At 40.3% G+C, this 20,052-nt stretch overlaps 1 protein-coding gene across 1 annotated transcript; it reads right to left on the bottom strand.

The window, feature by feature from the left end:
- Positions 1-6,984: 6,984 nt before the first annotated feature.
- Positions 6,985-19,742, bottom strand: LOC135154690 (uncharacterized). Its single transcript, XM_064101770.1, has 2 exons — positions 19,557-19,742; positions 6,985-18,830 (listed from the first exon to the last, which is right to left on the bottom strand). Exon 2 carries the CDS (start codon positions 17,242-17,244, stop codon positions 11,518-11,520), a length of 5,727 nt encoding a protein of 1,908 aa, XP_063957840.1. The 5' UTR covers positions 17,245-18,830; positions 19,557-19,742; the 3' UTR covers positions 6,985-11,517.
- Between the last annotated feature and the right edge of the window lie 310 nt (positions 19,743-20,052).

Raw genomic sequence — 20,052 nt, 5'->3', positions numbered from 1 at the left:
CTGCAGTTTGGGACTAATCGAATTCTGGATTTAAAGGGGAATCCAGCCTTGGCCATAAAATGTTGTGTTGGGAAGGAGAAAAATAAATTAAACAGAATGGCGAAAGTTTGAAAGAAATCGGACAAGCAATAAGAAAGTTATATAGCTGCTCTTAAATTGATCACTAATAGTATGTAGATTTCAAATTGGCAACTGGGTAAGTAAATTATGACAAGGGCAAGGACAACTTTCCCATAGGCCATGTACTTTATTATCAGGGATTTGTGGTTTTCTCCTAAGTACCCCTTCCCCTGGGGCAGTAATCTAAATATAATCCAGGTAGTATATTGTTTTATGTCCTCATGAAAGAAAAATATAATTTGAAATAAAACTTTTGGGAAAAATGACATTTTAGCCATAATATGTATTGGAGTACATGGAAGAGTAGTCCTTGCCTTACATCTCTATGACATCCCACATGTGGCCAATTTGAAGTCTCCATGGGTATAGTGATTACCAATATTTACAACTTAAAAAATCATAACTTTCTTGTTTGTCCTATATTGTTCAAACTTTCACCTATCAACTTGTCTGATTTTTCTTTTTCTTATAAAAACAATTTTTTATTTGGGTTGGATTCCCCTTTAAAGATTATTTTTAAATCTAAAAAAAATTGAATTTAAATCCTCTGAGATTTATAACTGAAATAAAATCCAGAATTCCGTTTGTCCCTAACTACAATCCACCTCGATTTTGTTTTCAATCTGTGCAATTTCGTATTATAGAAATCTCCTTCAAGATAATCACAAAGTAAAAAAAAAGTATTTTAAACATGTCTTTAATAAGTAGAAAAAAAATGATTTGGGCCCATAGATGCCATCGGAGGCAAAATGTTATATCAATCATGTAAGTGACACAAGTTAATGCGGAATATGATGATAACGCTCATGATGTGTTATAAAACCCAACATGAAAATTGTGTGATCATAGAAACAAGGCAAACGCCAAGCGTTGTCTCGCCTGCATATTGCAGTCCTGAAGAGACTGCATGTCAAAACTATGCTATATGACATCTGAGGCTGTCGGCAGTTTAGGGGGTGAATTGTGGTATTGACAGTTTACATATGCATTCATGGTATAGGCCTACTTTATCCCTAGAAAATCAGACAACACTAAGAATGCTGTTAATACTATGAAGCTATAATTATTTCCATGCAAGTAAGGAAATTAATGTTAGTGAAAAAGAATGTAATTAATAATAATGTGAGTAAAATTGTAAAATTAAATTAATTATTAAGGTGTTAAGGCAAACTTATTGTTTGAAAAAATGGAGGAAAGATTGTGCATGAAAGATAAATATAAAAACTTAATGTGTGTGATTTTTAGCCATCTTGCCTTCATTTTAGCAGTAGGGTTTTCTAAATTGATCTGTGTGCATATGATCAGTAAATGATGCAAGAGTGAAGTACTACAAGATAAAATAAGCAATAGGGTATGAGTAGGAAGTTTAAAAGAGTGCAGTTTTTTTATAAGCACATTTTGATTAAAGGCTATGATAGATGTGAGGGCAAAATGTCCTGTACCTTCAAGAGATGGACCTCTGTTACAAGTTTGGCGATCCCACCTCGAAGCTATAGAAAGTTATTGTGTGTACAACACAGCACAGTGCCAGTCATGGAAAGTTCATTGACCTTTGACCTTAATCAAATTCAACTCACATTCGAACTTGACCTGCACCTTCAAAAGATGGACCCCTTGTATGAATTTGGCAATCCTACCTCGAAGATATAGAAAGTTATTGTGTGTACAGCACAGCACAGTGCCAGTTATGGAAAGTTCATTGACCTTTGACCCTTGACCTTATTCAAATTTGACTCATATTCGAACTTGACCTGTGCCGTCAGGAGATGGACCTCTGTTATGAATTTGGCGATCTCACTTCGAAGCTTTAGAAAGTAATTGTGTGTACAACACAGCACAGTGCCAGTCATGGAAAGTTCATTGACCTTTGACCCTTGACCTTATTCAAATTTGACTCATATTCGAACTTGACCTGTGCCTTCAGGAGATGGACCTCTGTTATGAATTTGGCGATCTCACTTCAAAGCTTTAGAAAGTTATTGTGTGTACAACACAGCACAGTGCCAGTCATGGAAAGTTCATTGACCTTTGACCTTATTCAAATTCGACTCATATTCGAACTTGACCTGTGCCTTCAGGAGATGGACCTCTGGTATGAATTTGGTGATCCTACCTCGAAGCTATAGAAAGTTATTGGGTGTACAACATAGCACAGTGCCAGTCATGGAAAGTTCATTGACCTTTGACCTTTGACCTTAATCAAATTCGACTCATATTCGAACTTGACCTGTGCCTTCAAGAGATGGACCTATGGTATGAATTTGGTGATCCTACCTCGAAGCTGTAGAAAGTTATTGGGTGTACAACATAGCACAGTGCCAGTCATGGAAAGTTCATTGACCTTTGACCTTAATCAAATTCGACTCATATTCGAACTTGACCTGTGCCTTCAAGAGATGGACCTCTGGTATGAATTTGGTGATCCTACCTCGAAGCTATAGAAAGTTATTGGGTGTACAACACAATTGTTGACGACGACGACGCCGACGACGCCGGAAATAGTGATACCTATGTCTCGCTCCGCTACGCAGGCGAGACAAAAACGAGAAACTTGGAAAGAGAAGAATGAAATGAAGTAAAGGAAGGAGCATAAAGGAGAATAAAAAGAAGGCAGAGAAGTAATGAATGGAGAGGATGGAAAGAGAGGAGGGAAATAGAAAAATCACAGAAAGGATTGAGCGACGGACAGAGATGTGAGAGAGAAAAATTACAAAGTTTGCGATGGGGGGGGGGGGTAATGGTAATTGGTAAGTCTTCTATTTTTTAATTGAGTACAAGCCTTTTGGTAAGGGGAACCTGAACGTTTTCTAGAGGTGATATTCCTCAGATTTAGTGTCAAAATGTTAGTTTGCATAATACACACATTAACAGAAACGCTTTATGAAATGACTTGCCGGATTTGTCATTCGATAAATTCTGTTTTATCTGACAATTACCATAGTAACACCCAGACACCTGTGCTTCTCAGCTCATCAAAATCAAGGAAATGTAAGATGTGACTTTTCAATTTCCGTTTAAAAGTACTTTGCTTTCAACATTTTTTTAAAATTACATCATAGTCATTTTGTACCACTTGCAGCCATGAAGGAAAGGCCTATATCAATTTCGGAAAACTTTCAATTTTCAAATCCAGAATTTTGGTTGGGGCCTTTCTTTAACGGGGTCAGGGCTTTAATATATATTTGTTAAAATCTTTTGGCATATTTTCACTAGACAATGCTGTGGTATGCGCTGAATAATAACGTTTGGAAAGAACTTGGGGAAAATCCAAGGCCATTGTCTAAATACCTTCTTTTTTTAACTCAAGAAACACCCCCCCCCCCATTCCGTCATTGTTCATTTTTAACCTGCCTGTTTCGAAAGTGGCGGAGTTGTACACTAGTTTCTTTCTATTCTCGGGTGTTTCCTGGCCTTTCCCTACGGTCCCGGAATCCATAGTTTGATGTGAAATCGAGTTCCAAGAACCGCTGTGCCTATGCTTGGGTGAAATTACAAGGAATATTCCACCAAAAAAGAGTACACGAAACAATGTTCTCCATTATTCATATTCACTTTCAAAAATAAATTTCATCTTTGATAAAGGTTCAAACGGAAATGTTCTGCCGATTATGAAGCTAAAGAAGTTTTGTCATGTATAGGCCTGTAGCTGTACAAAGGCCACAGCATGGTTTTCATTCAATGAAAATTTAGCATAGATCTACAAAAAAATACACACATAAAATACCCCGGAAAGTACCACCCCAAAAAACTGTTCTTATAGTTCATATAGCAATGTCCAACCGAAATGACCACGCTGAGGAAGATCTTGCGAAAAGGTGATCCATTGGATTGTCAAATCCTCATCTAATAAGAATCAACCACGCTTTAGAATCAGATGAATAATTTGTGTTATAGAGCATTGCCTATGCCATGTACCTAATATCACAAGGACCCCAACATTTTCTCTCAAAATGAAACCTTAAAAAAAACAAGAATTTATCGACATTCTTAGTGTTTTCTTCTTTAGCTCGTCGATTGATATACAGTGCGTATAAAAAAAACGGGACAGTTTTGAAAAGTCTATAAAAAAAAATTTGTTTCAAATTATTATATCTATATTTTTATGTTAATAGATGCTCCTCTGTCTTATCGCTGAAATGCCATTTAAAAAAACAAATTTTGTTCATGCTTGAGCGAACACGGGACGTTTTTGTCGGGGGTTCAAAAAGAGGCTTGCGCCAAAATGGCAGAAATGAGAAATTTGATGATTAGACTTTTGGCTAATCAGCACACTTCCTCTTAATCTTTTCATGTTCTTTGCCATAATTTTCGAATTATGCTGTCCAATTTAATTTACAAAATTATTTATTTACCTGAAATATTTTGTTTTTCATTTAAACTTCTTTTACCTTTGAATTTTCCTTAATAAGTAAGAAAAGAAGACTTTTTGTCAACCCAAGTAAAAAGATTTGCATTATTAATTGGGAGAATTTGTAATTATTCAAATCCTTTTATTACTGACATGTGACATCAAATTATGTTATGGTACCTATAAAATACATGAATCCTATTTTCAAGGGGTTATTGAATCCTTCACCAAGTTTAATTATGTGCTTGACAGGACAAACAGAAAATGATTCATGTCTTTCAATGACAACGGTGTATTGAGTCAATTTTGAAGGAGCAAGATATGGCAGATCGGGTAAAATATATTAAAAGGTTGTGAAGCGAGCAAGCAAAAAAAAAATCAACTTTTTTATTAAGATATCAAATTTTGTGATTTTGACATAATATTCAGTAAATGATATCATATTTCAATTTCTATGTTTTCTGTTATTTTCCTTTCCACTTTTTTTTGTTGGTCATGATTTTTTTATTTGGGGGAGGGGGGTCACCCCGAGCCCCCACCCATCAGTATGCCACTGTACAAAGGCACCATAACCTTTGTAGCACACAATGAAAATAATTGAAAAAAAACACGCTCTCCCATACTTCGGTTTAAAAAAAAAATTGTTCTTGCCTAAAGAAGGAATATTCAAAGCTAAAAGAGAACATATTAAAAAGGAACAACAGAACTATTCAAGCAAATAAGAAGATTTGGAAATGCATTTTGACCGCATAATTCAAAAATTATGGCAAAGATAATGAAATTAAAGGTTAAGAGGAAGTCTGCTGATTAGCAAGAAGTCTGACCATCATATTTATCAATTTAGGCCATTTTGGCGCAAGTCTTTTTTTTAACCCCAGACAAAAACATTCTGTGTTCGCTCAAGCATGAACGAAACTAAATTATTTTAATGGCATTTGAAGGATAAGACTTCAGAGCACCTATTGACACCAAAATATAGAGATCATAATATGAAGAAAAAAATTATACTTTTCAAATCTGTCCCCTTTTTATTATACGCACTGTAGTCTTTGGAAAACCCCCATAATGTTTAATTAACAATATTTCATATTCACAACTTGATATACAGTACATGGTCAAACAGGTACATATCAAATTGACTCAATTTGATACATGTACCTGTTATGATAAAAGATCTCATAATATACTTCTTAATAAAGACATATAGGCCTAGTTTCCTGGGTTAATCTAGCTCGTCGGTATATTCGTCGTGGGCAGCTTCTCTCTTCGTAAATAAGACCACATGAATATCTATACTAAGTGCATGATGATATCTGAATTAGATTGTTCAAATCGTTTTATAGTCAACGTAGTTCATAATCACTGATTTGATCATCAATATCTATTTTTTGGCTATGATAATGGTCCAAAGCGCAAGCTTTACTGCATATTATTACCCCGGTCATCGGATCCTTGCATGCCCGCAGGTGTAGCAAACATAACAAGAGCTGTAGCTTATTCCCTATCCCATTGTAGAGCGCAACTCTTAATATAAATCATTATTACAATATACTTTAAAATTTGCCCATTTCAAAATATTATTGATGACAGTTTATCTTACTCCCTGTCTGTATACGCTCGTTATATTTATTTCTTTCAATAATTAGCCTACCCAGCTGTCGCCTACTGCATTTACTGAGTCTTAAAGTATCCTATATTATATCTGATATTGCATAGAAATTTACAGAATATTATATCAATCATTTTACATGATAAATTATATAGCGCTATGACCAATGTTTCTATAGGTGCTATACAAGATGAAAAAGAAAACCTTAGAATTATATAAACCTTAATTTACTTATAATAATTCTGTTAATAGAAAACAAATAGAATATATCGGTAGAGAACTTCAAGGCCGGGTTCAAGGCACTTAGCAATCTCTTAACTGCTCAATGAAGAGGAATCGGTATTGGATACGTTGCATAAAAGGTACACTGTAGCTAGTGCACTAACAGTGTATTTTTTTAACCAATAATATACATATAGCATTTCCATTTATTTGAATGCAGGATAAAAGACGCATTGTCGATTAAATGCCTTGCTCACTGGCATAGTTGCTGAGGCCGGGGATCGAACCCCGGACTTTCCATCAATAGCCAGGCGCCTTAGACCACTCAGCCACGGCACTCAATAAATGACCTTGGAATTCGACTATTCATGGTCAGCTGCTCCTTGTACTTATAATCATGTTAGCAACTGTCTATAGATTATCCATAACTATTATTTGTTGATGTTTCCTCATCCCAGTGGGGATAAAAGTAAAAATATTAGTGGCGGCATAAATGGCGTACGGGGTTAATCTCTAAATATTCGTGAGAGAGTGAAGGGAGTAAGCAAAAAAGTTACATTTTGAATTAAAAATCAAATTAAGCTGCAAATTTGAACACAATATCAAAAAAATCGTTCGATATTGTTGTGCCTGCCCGGACTACGACGACAAACAAACGAAAGCTCGCACGTGTTCTCATACTGGGTAAACAATAGTCAAAACAGCTTTATTGAATCTAGTCTCTTCATTATGGTCAAAGCTGACTCTTTGGCTTGCTGATTCACTTTGTTCCTTAGATTCCCGTAAAAACTATAAACAAACAAACAAATGAACAAAATCCAACATAAGTATATCATCATATCAAAGCATGTTACAGTGCAACTGCATTATAACGAGGCACTTGGGACGAGAGAAGATACATTGTTATAGGTAAAGTCTGCCACATCAGTGCCTTTAATAATAAGGTTCCACTGTATTATGAGTAAGCTTGTAACCGATTTTGCAATCGGCAACCGATTCCATTCGATTTCACCACAATCGGCAATCACTTGCCGATCTTCGATCATGCCCCTTGAAGGAAAAAATCGAAAATAAAAATCGGCGTAGATCTGGTTACAGTGCGTGATCGCTCAGAACATATTTCAAGATTGTTTTTGAGGTGCTAGCTATTTAGAGGTCGCATTATTCAGGGAGAAAGACGCGGTATTATCTATGGCGATGTTCAAGAGGATAGATATCTTCTCTTCCGCTTCTCTTCCAACTCATGGTGATAGCGGATGCCGCCGTGAACTTTGAAAGGTCGTATTACCGACGGAGCTCACTGCGTTACTCTCTTACATCGTTTATGATTATATACATTTTATTTTCAACCTCGTGGTGATAGCGGATGCCGCCGTGAACTTTGAAAGGTCGTATTACCGACGGAGCTCACTGCGCTACTCTCTTACCCCCTTTATAATGATATAAATCTTCTCTTCAACCTCGTGGTGATAGCGGACCCCGCCATAAACTTTTAAAGACTGTACTATTGACGGAGCTTATTGCGTTACTCTCTTACATCGTTTATGATGATATACATTTTATTTTCAACCTCGTGGTGATAGCGGACCCCGCCGTGAACTTTTAAAAATCGTGCTACTGACGGAGCTCATTGCGTTACTCTCTTACATCGTTTATAATGATATAAATCTTCTCTTCAACCTCGTGGTGATAGCGGACCCCGCCATAAACTTTTAAAGACTGTACTATTGACGGAGCTTATTGCGTTGCTCTCTTACATCGTTTATGATGATATTCATTTTATTTTCAACCTCGTGGTGATAGCGGAAGCCGCCATGAACTTTGAAAGGTCGTATTACCGACGGAGCTCACTGCGCTACTCTCTTACCCCCTTTATAATGATATAAATCTTCTCTTCAACCTCGTGGTGATAGCGGACCCCGCCATAAACTTTTAAAGACTGTACTATTGACGGAGCTTTACTCTCTTACATCGTTTATGATGATATACATTTTATTTTCAACCTCGTGGTGATAGCGGACGCCGCCGTGAACTTTGAAAGGTCGTATTACCGACGGAGCTCACTGCGTTACTCTCTTACATCGTTTATGATGATATACATTTTATTTTCAACCTCGTGGTGATAGCGGATGCCGCCGTGAACTTTGAAAGGTCGTATTACCGACGGAGCTCACTGCGCTACTCTCTTACCCCCTTTATAATGATATAAATCTTCTCTTCAACCTCGTGGTGATAGCGGACCCCGCCATAAACTTTTAAAGACTGTACTATTGACGGAGCTTATTGCGTTACTCTCTTACATCGTTTATGATGATATAAATCTTCTCTTCAACCTCGTGGTGATAGCGGACCCCGCCATAAACTTTTAAAGACTGTACTATTGACGGAGCTTATTGCGTTACTCTCTTACATCGTTTATGATGATATACATTTTATTTTCAACCTCGTGGTGATAGCGGATGCCGCCGTGAACTTTGAAAGGTCGTATTACCGACGGAGCTCACTGCGCTACTCTCTTACATCGTTTATGATGATATACATTTTATTTTCAACCTCGTGGTGATAGCGGATGCCGCCGTGAACTTTGAAAGGTCGTACTATTGACGGAGCTCATTGCGTTACTCTCTTACATCGTTTATGATGATTTACATTTTATTTTCAACCTCGTGGTGATAGCGGACCCCGCCATAAACTTTTAAAGACTGTACTATTGACGGAGCTTATTGCGTTACTCTCTTACATCGTTTATGATGATATACATTTTATTTTCAACCTCGTGGTGATAGCGGATGCCGCCGTGAACTTTGAAAGGTCGTACTATTGACGGAGCTCATTGCGTTACTCTCTTACATCGTTTATGATGATATACATTTTATTTTCAACCTCGTGGTGATAGCGGATGCCGCCGTGAAGTTTGAAAGGTCGTACTATTGACGGAGCTCATTGCGTTACTCTCTTACATCGTTTATGATGATTTACATTTTATTTTCAACCTCGTGGTGATAGCGGACCCCGCCGTGAACTTTTGAAGATCGTGCTACTGACGGAGCTTATTGCGTTACTCTCTTACATCGTTTATGATGATATACATTTTATTTTCAACCTCGTGGTGATAGCGGATGCCGCCGTGAACTTTGAAAGGTCGTATTACCGACGGAGCTCACTGCGCTACTCTCTTACCCCCTTTATAATGATATAAATCTTCTCTTCAACCTCGTGGTGATAGCGGACCCCGCCATAAACTTTTAAAGACTGTACTATTGACGGAGCTTATTGCGTTACTCTCTTACATCGTTTATGATGATTTACATTTTATTTTCAACCTCGTGGTGATAGCGGACCCCGCCGTGAACTTTTAAAGATCGTGCTACTGACGGAGCTTATTGCGTTACTCTCTTACATCGTTTATGATGATATACATTTTATTTTCAACCTCGTGGTGATAGCGGACCCCGCCATAAACTTTTAAAGACTGTACTATTGACGGAGCTTATTGTGCGTGCTTGCGTCTTCTACTTCATTTTAATTGCACTTGCGACTTTAAGATGATGCGTCGTAAGAGATCATTCCAATAATTCTAAATCGCTAGCACCTAAAAATACTTCTAAAAGATGTCCCGCCGATCGTTCATTAACCTGTGATCTATGAGAAATATTTTCATTTTATTTTCCTTTGCGCCTTTGCTCGGAAGATGCGTCTTTCGTTTATCTTTCTAATAAAAATCACTCGGTTTATTTTAAAGCAATAACACCTCAAAACCCCTGGCTTTAAAACGATCGCGCATGTTGGCGACTTCCATTCCAATGCATTCGTCTTTGTGACTTTGTCAGGAAGATGCGCGCGACCGCGAACAACATTTTGATGTATTCCTTTGTTTTTAAACATCGCCGATTCGATTTTCGATTCGATTTCGATTTTAGAAGCTTAACTGCCGATCCGATTTTCGATCTGATTTTTGATCCGATTTACAACATTAATTTATGAGTCTAAACATTATACTAAGGTGAATAACAATTAACTTCAATTTAAAGTAATTGGACTTAAATTATCATAATAGCAATACTGTCCAGTATTTAATACACTAAGTGTTGTGAAAATTAGAAATAAACTCTAAACTGATATCCTACAAATAAGGAATATTTGTAAATGTATTTAACTGTATACAATGGGTGTCGAAAACAGCTTAAATAGACAATGTAATTGCAAAAATGTTATGTGAGCAATAAATGTAATGTCAACCATCTTATATCAAGTTTTGGCGTATTTGAGTGCTTATTTCCTCAGGACTGAGGTTTGAGTTTAATCTAGTTGAGTTATCATTACACAATAAATTCGATACTGATTAAGAGTTTCTGTATATTTCCATACAAACAAATATTCATAATTATAGTACTACACAAAGACCTGCACACTATGCGTACAATGCATCAATCTGATACACGAGCTATTGAAGTTCTACAGTAGGATAACACTGATTGCTGTATGCATACTGAGCGAGTTCTCTTGAAATTAAACCTAAAAGTTCTATTTATGCTTACCACTGTGCCACTTGTTACCAAAGTCTCAGGCAGGCATAAATAATATGCCGATTAACGATGCAATTCCTTTTCCATCGCCATAACGTGCCCCAGTTTTGGGCCAAAAATTACAATCTTCGCAGACGATAAAATTATGGAATGCCAAATAGACAATTACAACCGCACGGTGTATGAAGTGCCTTTACACTCCCACCAAATTTGCCTTCACTGGTAACATAATCACATGCATGAGTACACTTACATATATATGAAAATGCATTTACTAGTATTACATAAGTGGTGCATGTGAAATAATGTGACCATAATATGGAAATTTTTAAGCAAGCACTCCATACACCTCTTGCATGTAAATTGGTACACTTGCAATCTACAACACGAATAACATGGCAATTGAATAGCTTGATCAAACCAGAATGGCATAAGTGATGATGCGGAACTCAAACAATGCACGTTTATAACATGTGCTGTAAAAGATTATAACACACACTGCAAAGGTTGTAAGGCAAGCTTAAAGGTTGCGACAATATTTAAGCGCTGTGTATCTAAAATTCGCAGCAAACAAGATCAGAATTTGAGTCCTAAATTTTTAAACTGTACCAGAAAACGAAGTACATGTGCAAATGCAAGGTCAAACATTTGTACCCGCTCCAAACAATCTCAAGTGTACATACATACCTGCTCTATGGAGGTACCTTTTCCAGAAGCAGTACGAGCTTCTGAACCGGCCTCCAGTATTCGGCAAGCTTCTTGTTTGGACGACCTTTGTTGTCAAGGTCTTTCGTTCCAACGCGCACCTGTACCCGTCTGACCAGACCATCTTCATCAGGAGTGGCTTCTGCGACCATCGCAATTGGCCATTTCATACGCGGAGCTTCATCGTCAGTGAGCAATACAATGTCTCCCACTTGTAAATTCCGTCTGGGCATCGTCCATTTCTGTCGTCTTTGAAGTCCCAACAAGTACTCTTTCCGCCATCTTGACCAGAACTGTTCCAGTAAGAACTGAACCCTTCTCCAGGCTTTACGCGTGTACACATCCTCCTTCACAAATTGCCCAGGAGGGGGCAACGGAACCGTCCTCTTCAGAGTAAGGAGGTGGTTTGGCGTGAGAGGTGCATCCGCACTTGGGTCATTCATATTGGTCACTGTTAACGGTCGGCTATTGACGATTGCCATGGCTTCGTAAAACAAGGTACGAAGAGCGGAGTCTGTGAGTCTTCCTGGACACAGGTCTATGGTAGCCCTTAAGACACTTCTGACGGTTCGAATCTGTCTTTCCCACACGCCACCTGCGTGACTTGAGTGAGGGGCGTTGAAGACAAATTCACATTGCTGGTCTGCAAGGTACGTATTCACTTGGTCTGAAGTCATCTCTCTCAATGCAGATTGGAGCTCGTTTCTTGCTCCTACGAAGTTACTGCCTTGGTCGCACCTAATCTGTCTGACAGCTCCCCTAATTGCTATGAAACAGCGGAGAGCATTGATGAATGCGTCGGTAGTCATGTCGTCGAGCATCTCAATGTGGATACCTCTTGAACAGAGACATGTGAATATAAGCCCATATCGCTTAATATCAGAACGACCTCTCCTTACAAAGAAAGGACCGAAACAATCCATACCCACATTCGTGAAAGGAGCCGAAGGTTCTACTCGATCTCTTGGCAAGTTTGCCATTTTCTGCTCTTCTTGAGGCCTACGAAGACGTCTGCATGACACACACTTTCGCAATACCTCTGCAACGACTTTAGATCCGTTTACAATCCAGAATCCATTGGCTCTCAGGTGATTCTGCGTCATTCCTCGACCCTGATGTTTGATGTCCTCATGGAAGTGGCGGATAATCGCCCGAGTGATAGGGCTACGCTTGGGCAGGATAACAGGGTGAGCCACTTCTGTCGATAGTTCGCCAAGTCTGCCCTTCACTCGCGTGATCCCATCAAGGATTATTGGGTCAAGGTCATGGATGGTACTTGTCGTTTTAACGGTCTTGTCCGACGTCAGAGCCTTGATTTCTTCAGGGTAAGCTTCCTGTTGAACTAACCGCAGAACGAACAGCTCTGCGTCCTTTCTCTCACGAACTAAGGAACCTTGTCTTGCTCCCTTCACTACCATCCGTAGACGAGCCAATACCTTGATCATCATCTTCCAACTAGAGATCCTGGTAAGGCGCGAGAGGAGGTTCAACGGTTCCGAATGAGTAGTTGTCGATAGGTTGGTTGCTCTCACTTCCGGATCCCCAACGGCGAGTGTCGGAGAGATACTTCCTACTGCAAAGTCTTTCTCCCAGAGGAAGCTTGGTCCTTGGAACCAATTTGTGCTACCCAGCTGACTTACGCTCAATCCTCTGGAAGCATGGTCAGCAGGGTTCTGATCAGTCGAGACATAATGCCATTGGTCGGGAGAAGTCCTATCTCTAATTAGCTGGACTCGATTAGCAACAAACGTGTGGAACCTCCGCGCATCATTGTGGATGTATCCCAGGACTACTTGGGAATCTGTCCAGAAGAAATCTTCGGCATCATGATACTCTAGCTCTTCTTTCAACATAGAGTGCACCTTAGCTGACACAACTGCCGCTGTCAACTCTAACCTGGGAATTGTAACCACCTTGGTTGGCGCAACCCTTGATTTGCCGAAGATCAGACAACAGTGAACTTCTCCTTTCTGGTTAACAAGACGCAAATAAGAGCATTGGCCATAACCAGACTTGCTGGCATCCGAGAAATGGTGTAGCTGCACTGTTACAGGATCACCAAACTCAGCAGGATGATAACACCGAGGTATTCTTAGCTCCTCTAGCTGCGGGATTTCCTTACACCATTGCTCCCACCTTGATTGCAGGTTCTCGGATACTGGATCATCCCACCCAAGCCCGCTACGACACATTTCTTGAAGGATTCTCTTGCCATCGAGAACGACCGGAGCCACAAATCCGAGAGGGTCATAAAGGGATGCGACTATGGACAGAATTCCCCGCCGTGTCATTGGTTTCTCTTTCAGGGAAATTCTGAAACAAAAGGCATCCGTGGCCACATTCCAAACTATCCCCAGAGCACGCTCTACTTGATCCTCAAAATCCAAGTTTGAGTCAGTGACATCACTGGCACGCTCAGACTTTGGCAGACTCTCCAGAACTGCCTTAGAATTCGAAACAAACTTGTGGAGACGTAAGCCACCCTTGCTGCAAAGTTGTCTGGCTTCATTGGCCAACTGAATGGCTTCCTCTTCACTGGATACACTCACCAGCCCATCATCCACATAGAAGCTGCGCTCGACGAAACGAGATGCCAATGGAAATTCATTGCTGCAATGTCTAGCCAGATACTTTAAGCCATAATTGGCGCAACCTGGCGAAGAAGCGGCACCAAAAAGATGGACGTTCATGCGATAATCCACTGGCTCCTTGTTGATGTCGTTATCTTGGAACCACAGGAAGCGCAGGAGGTCTCGGTCATCCTCAGCGACCCTAAACTGAAAGAACATCTTCTCAACATCACATAGCACTGCTACATTGTGCTTCCTGAACCGACAAAGGACTCCCACCAATGAGTTTATCATGTCCGGTCCCTTGAGCAGATGATCGTTAAGGCAGGTGCCGCCGTACTTCGCGGAACAATCAAACACTATTCTCATCTTCTTCTTCATTGGATGGTACACACCATGATGTGGTATGTAATTTGTTTCTCCAGGCGGCGCCTTGGTCTCTACTTGTTCTGCAAAGCCACCATTAATGATATCTGTCATGAAGCTTGTATAGTTGTCTCTATATGCTTCGTCCTTCTTAAGCTTTCGATGGAGGTGTTCGAATCGAACGGTTGCCAACCTTTTATTGCTTGGAAGGTTTGGCCGGGTCTTGAAGGGCAGCGGCATCTGCAAATGACCATCCTCGCATTGTACAATGTTGGTCTCAAGGTGTTTCAAGAATTGTAGGTCATTCTGAGAGCATGCTTTGTCCGGCGATTTGTCCTCTGCGAAATCTGCCTCAAGCAACCCTATGATCTCCTTTGGCTTCGGAAATGGTATCTCGCGAGTAGAAACCCTCCCACACTGGCTACTGAAGTCCATGGCATTCTCTTCTTCGGCAAAGCCAACAATACTCCAGCCGAGGTCAGTTCGAACAGCAAATGGTTCTACATCGCTACCAGTAACTACTTGTCTTGGTGTCAGAGCTCTTGGGCAATTATAGCCTATCAGTAGGCCGACTTCGCATCTCTGAAGTGCTGGCATCTCTCTTGCAACATCTTGGAGATGAGTCCACTTTTCAGCAGTACTTCTGCTTGGGATGTGTTCTCTATCAGTCGGTATGAAGTCACGCGTATAGCATTTTCCTATCTTGAGCTGGGAGGGCGACATCATACCTCTAACTAAGATACTTGAGGTCACGCTGCAATCAATGTTCGATGACGAAGTCATAGTAGATAACTTTAAGCGTATGGGTTGCTGCTTAGCATTCAGGGCTTGCGCTACTTCATCTAGAATGAACGATGAATCACTCTGGGTATCCAGGAGGGCGTAAGTCAGAATCTCTGACGATGGTGCTTGTTCTGCCGCGACCCACACTGGTACAATCATCGAAGTGCTAGCTTGTTTTCCAGAACGGACTTGGCAAGACGTAGCCCTGTCCTTAGAAGCTCCTTCACTCTTGTGCGCATTGTCCTCTCTTATCGTAGGGTTTTCCTCATGAAGAGCCGTGGGATGGCGCTTACCACATGTACTACACTTCAGCCTTTGTTTACATGCCTTAGAAAAATGCCCCTTCTGTAAGCAACCAAAGCATACATGATTTTCTTGAACAAACTTCCTGCGTTCAGAAAGTGGCTTGGCCAAAAACTTGTCACAGTCCTCGGACTTGTGTCCAGTTTCACTACACAGGCAGCAAGGTTTTGGAGCCTTCTTGACTTGGTTTGGGATGTTCTTGCCTTTGGCACTTTCCTTGGTGTTGACAGCCAAAGCAGATCCTTTATTTCTTGCTTCTCGCTTGATCTTGAAGGTCTTGGGACTTGATTCTCTTTGAGAGTCCTCAGATTTCAGGGCACCTAGAGAAGAAATGGGATTGTTGGCTATCCTTGCCTCCTTAGCAACAAATTTCACAAACTTAGAAAATGAAGGATAGCTGCCGCCTTCCAACTCATTTGATACCACCCTATTCCAGCTACTAATCAGCCAGTCTGGAAGTTTGGCTATCATCTTTTGATTCTCATAGCAGTCGTTTAGCACCTGGAGGCCAGTGACATATGGCATAGCATCATCACAAGACTTTAAGTAGTCCGCAAACTTCTGAAGACCTATGGCATCTTTGGAGGCTATCTTCGGCCAAGCACTTAGCTTCTTCCGGAACGCCTGTTGGATATTAAAAGGATGACCATACCTCTGTCGAAGGCACCTCCATGCCCCATCATATGCCTCTTTGGAGTCCCCGAAAAAGAAACCTTCCACGGCCTCCCTTGCCGGACCAGTCAGGTACTGCTTCAGGTAATACAGCATCTCTGTTGGTGGTATGCCACGGTTTTCGATCAAAGTCTTGAAACCTTTGTCGAACTCTACAAACTCGAGCGGATCCCCACTAAAGGTGCGTGGCACTGGCATCGGAAGTCTTGTGTGGTACATGTTGTCTGCTAAAGCCTTACATAAGCCCTGGACGTCAACCGACGTTGTCTGAGGCGGCTGTAGTGGTGTCTTGTCACGAGGTTCCACATGCGAATCAGGTAGACTATCATGTAGCTGGCCTACTCTAAACTCTGGGCCCATCTCATCTTGAAAGGAAGGAGATGACGTCTTGGCAGGAAATTCTGCTGACTGCCCTTGAATACCTTCAGGTGGTTGGTTTACTCCAACTCCTGGGTACATTTTGTCTTGAGGAAGAAGTGATGGTGTGTTACGAGATTCTACAGGCTGTCCAGGATTGCTATCAATGTCAATTACTGGTGTGGCTCCACGCAGTTGGCTGGTTTCAACCCCTTGGTCCATTTCGCTTAAAATTGAGCTGAAGACCGATGAAGCATATTCTTGTTTCAAGAATTCTTTCGCTATCTGCTTCCGATCCTCGGCGTCAAAAGGACCTTCTAGGGATCCCAGAACTTCTTCCAAGGCGTTGAGGCTATCTCTGACCATTGCGTTGGCACGGTCCATCCTCGTGGTGGCCTCTCTTATGGGGACCTTGTGTCTCCTCAAAATCTCGTAGGTTTCCATCAATTCCCTCTCTCCAGCTTCCAGTATGGATATCTGTTGTTTGATGGGACCTTCTTCTGTCTCTGTCTTAATGATTGTTCTAGCTGCCTTTACTGTGGCCTTAAGGGAGCCATACATCTTGAAAAACTTCCGCTCTGTCTTTGATTCTTCAGAGGCCTGAAGAGCGGCCATTTTTTCCGTGGGCTGCCTCTCCCTTGATGACTTTCTTGAATCTGCCATGTTTAATTGGCTTTGACACAACAGAAGTGTAATAAGGAGCTGGCCTCTTATGCTAAACCATGCACTTGCACCTTGTACAGCAAATTGACCAAATTAAATTGTCATGCAACTAGAGTGAAATCAAACATCAATTTAAGCAAAGCTACAGCGCTAAGCCTACCAACCTCATCAATGTAAAACCGCTTAAAATGCTTCTTGCTAATGCAATTACAAATACTCCATAGTAATTTGATTTTACATCTCCCAATAAAGCCTTTACGCACGCCTCAAAATTCGCTTATCAAAAGGGCTTGAATGCAGACCACGCGATCATGCGATAAAGTTCAACATCGCCACATATTCCTTCCTTGCTTGACTCTGAACTGCGATGTCAATATCACTTTGTAATGAAATTACACCTTTAACTTTCGTGTCACTTGAGCACAAAACTAATGCTGGCTACCTGCAAACAAAACATGCAGTATTTGCAGAATCATATTGGAAACACTTTTCAATAGACTACTATACATGAAATAGTTATTAAAATTCAACTTTTACTTGACCTCTGTTAATTTGTTATCAAGAGTCTTGAAGTTTCACAGAGCCTATTATAGCTCTGGTTCTAACTACTTTTATTTCATCAAGTTCAGATCCAATGTTTCATTTATAAATTCAATGTTGTTGGCTTGATTTATGCTTCAAGTTCAAACCTGGCTGGACCTGGACTGTACAAGACTAAACCACGCTGGCTCCCGGGCTGTATGGCTTGACCGGGCCGATTCCCGGGCTGTTGTTCAAGCTGGACTTCAGCTGGATTAGGCTAGTTCATAAATTATGCTAGGGCTGCTACGAGAGGCTGACACAGAATAGTCTTGGACTTGGGCTTGGCTGATCCGCTAACATGGGCTTTAGTCCTGTTACATTATGGCTGCATGCCAACTGCTGGTGCAAATTATGGTAAAGCCACGTATTTTATAACAGTGTATAATAACGATTGTGGCCGATTCCAGCTTAGCGTCCACAATACACCTCAATAATAAATCGATGACACTGCTGCATTGCAACCATAATTCATTGTAACTGTAACATTAGTGTAGATCAAACTGCATAGCGTCCATACACAGCTCTACATACCTCGAACTATTGAGACATATGAGAAATGACTGGATCACAACATCGTTTCACAATCCAAATCAAAATCCATCAACATCCACTCAGATTCTGAGATTCATGCGTTATGGTGCAATTCTAGCTGATCTCTAGCGTATATCCTGTGCTCGTCGCCAAACGTAGTTACATATGTATGTTCGTAGGTTCATCCAGCTGAAATGTCATGTTGAACTCAACTCAAATGTCTAGCGTCTATTTATTGGCTCCATCTTGATAATCAGGCTTGTTGATGATGATGAGGCCATTTTGACGCTACGTTGGAAGTGTTTTTACTGTGCCTGCCCGGACTACGACGACAAACAAACGAAAGCTCGCACGTGTTCTCATACTGGGTAAACAATAGTCAAAACAGCTTTATTGAATCTAGTCTCTTCATTATGGTCAAAGCTGACTCTTTGGCTTGCTGATTCACTTTGTTCCTTAGATTCCCGTAAAAACTATAAACAAACAAACAAATGAACAAAATCCAACATAAGTATATCATCATATCAAAGCATGTTACAGTGCAACTGCATTATAACGAGGCACTTGGGACGAGAGAAGATACATTGTTATAGGTAAAGTCTGCCACATCAGTGCCTTTAATAATAAGGTTCCACTGTATTATGAGTCTAAACATTATACTAAGGTGAATAACAATTAACTTCAATTTAAAGTAATTGGACTTAAATTATCATAATAGCAATACTGTCCAGTATTTAATACACTAAGTGTTGTGAAAATTAGAAATAAACTCTAAACTGATATCCTACAAATAAGGAATATTTGTAAATGTATTTAACTGTATACAATGGGTGTCGAAAACAGCTTAAATAGACAATGTAATTGCAAAAATGTTATGTGAGCAATAAATGTAATGTCAACCATCTTATATCAAGTTTTGGCGTATTTGAGTGCTTATTTCCTCAGGACTGAGGTTTGAGTTTAATCTAGTTGAGTTATCATTACACAATAAATTCGATACTGATTAAGAGTTTCTGTATATTTCCATACAAACAAATATTCATAATTATAGTACTACACAAAGACCTGCACACTATGCGTACAATGCATCAATCTGATACACGAGCTATTGAAGTTCTACAGTAGGATAACACTGATTGCTGTATGCATACTGAGCGAGTTCTCTTGAAATTAAACCTAAAAGTTCTATTTATGCTTACCACTGTGCCACTTGTTACCAAAGTCTCAGGCAGGCATAAATAATATGCCGATTAACGATGCAATTCCTTTTCCATCGCCATAACGTGCCCCAGTTTTGGGCCAAAAATTACAATCTTCGCAGACGATAAAATTATGGAATGCCAAATAGACAATTACAACCGCACGGTGTATGAAGTGCCTTTACAATTGTACCCTCTTCTTTTTCATTTCCTTTCCTATTCTCAATATCCTTTTTTAACCTCGGTCTCGGAACCTCTTTATTTTATTGGGGGGAGGGGTCCAGGACAGTGGCGGACCGTGACCCGGAGGAGACAAAGCATTGGAGGGGCACTGTATTGTTTGTGAACAATGCTGTGCCCCTCCAATGTTTTGTCTCCTCCAGGTCACGGTCCGCCACTGGTCCAGGACATGCCCCTAATAGGCCCCCCATCTGTAAAATGCCTCAGCTGCATGATTTCAAGATCGAATAATTATGTAAGATGCAGATACGGTGTT

The sequence above is a fragment of the Lytechinus pictus genome, chromosome 7 (genome assembly GCF_037042905.1).
Source record: "Lytechinus pictus isolate F3 Inbred chromosome 7, Lp3.0, whole genome shotgun sequence".
NCBI classification, from domain to species: domain Eukaryota; kingdom Metazoa; phylum Echinodermata; class Echinoidea; order Temnopleuroida; family Toxopneustidae; genus Lytechinus; species Lytechinus pictus.
The sequence above is the reverse complement of the archived record's forward strand: the minus strand, read 5'-3'. Positions and strand labels throughout refer to the sequence as shown.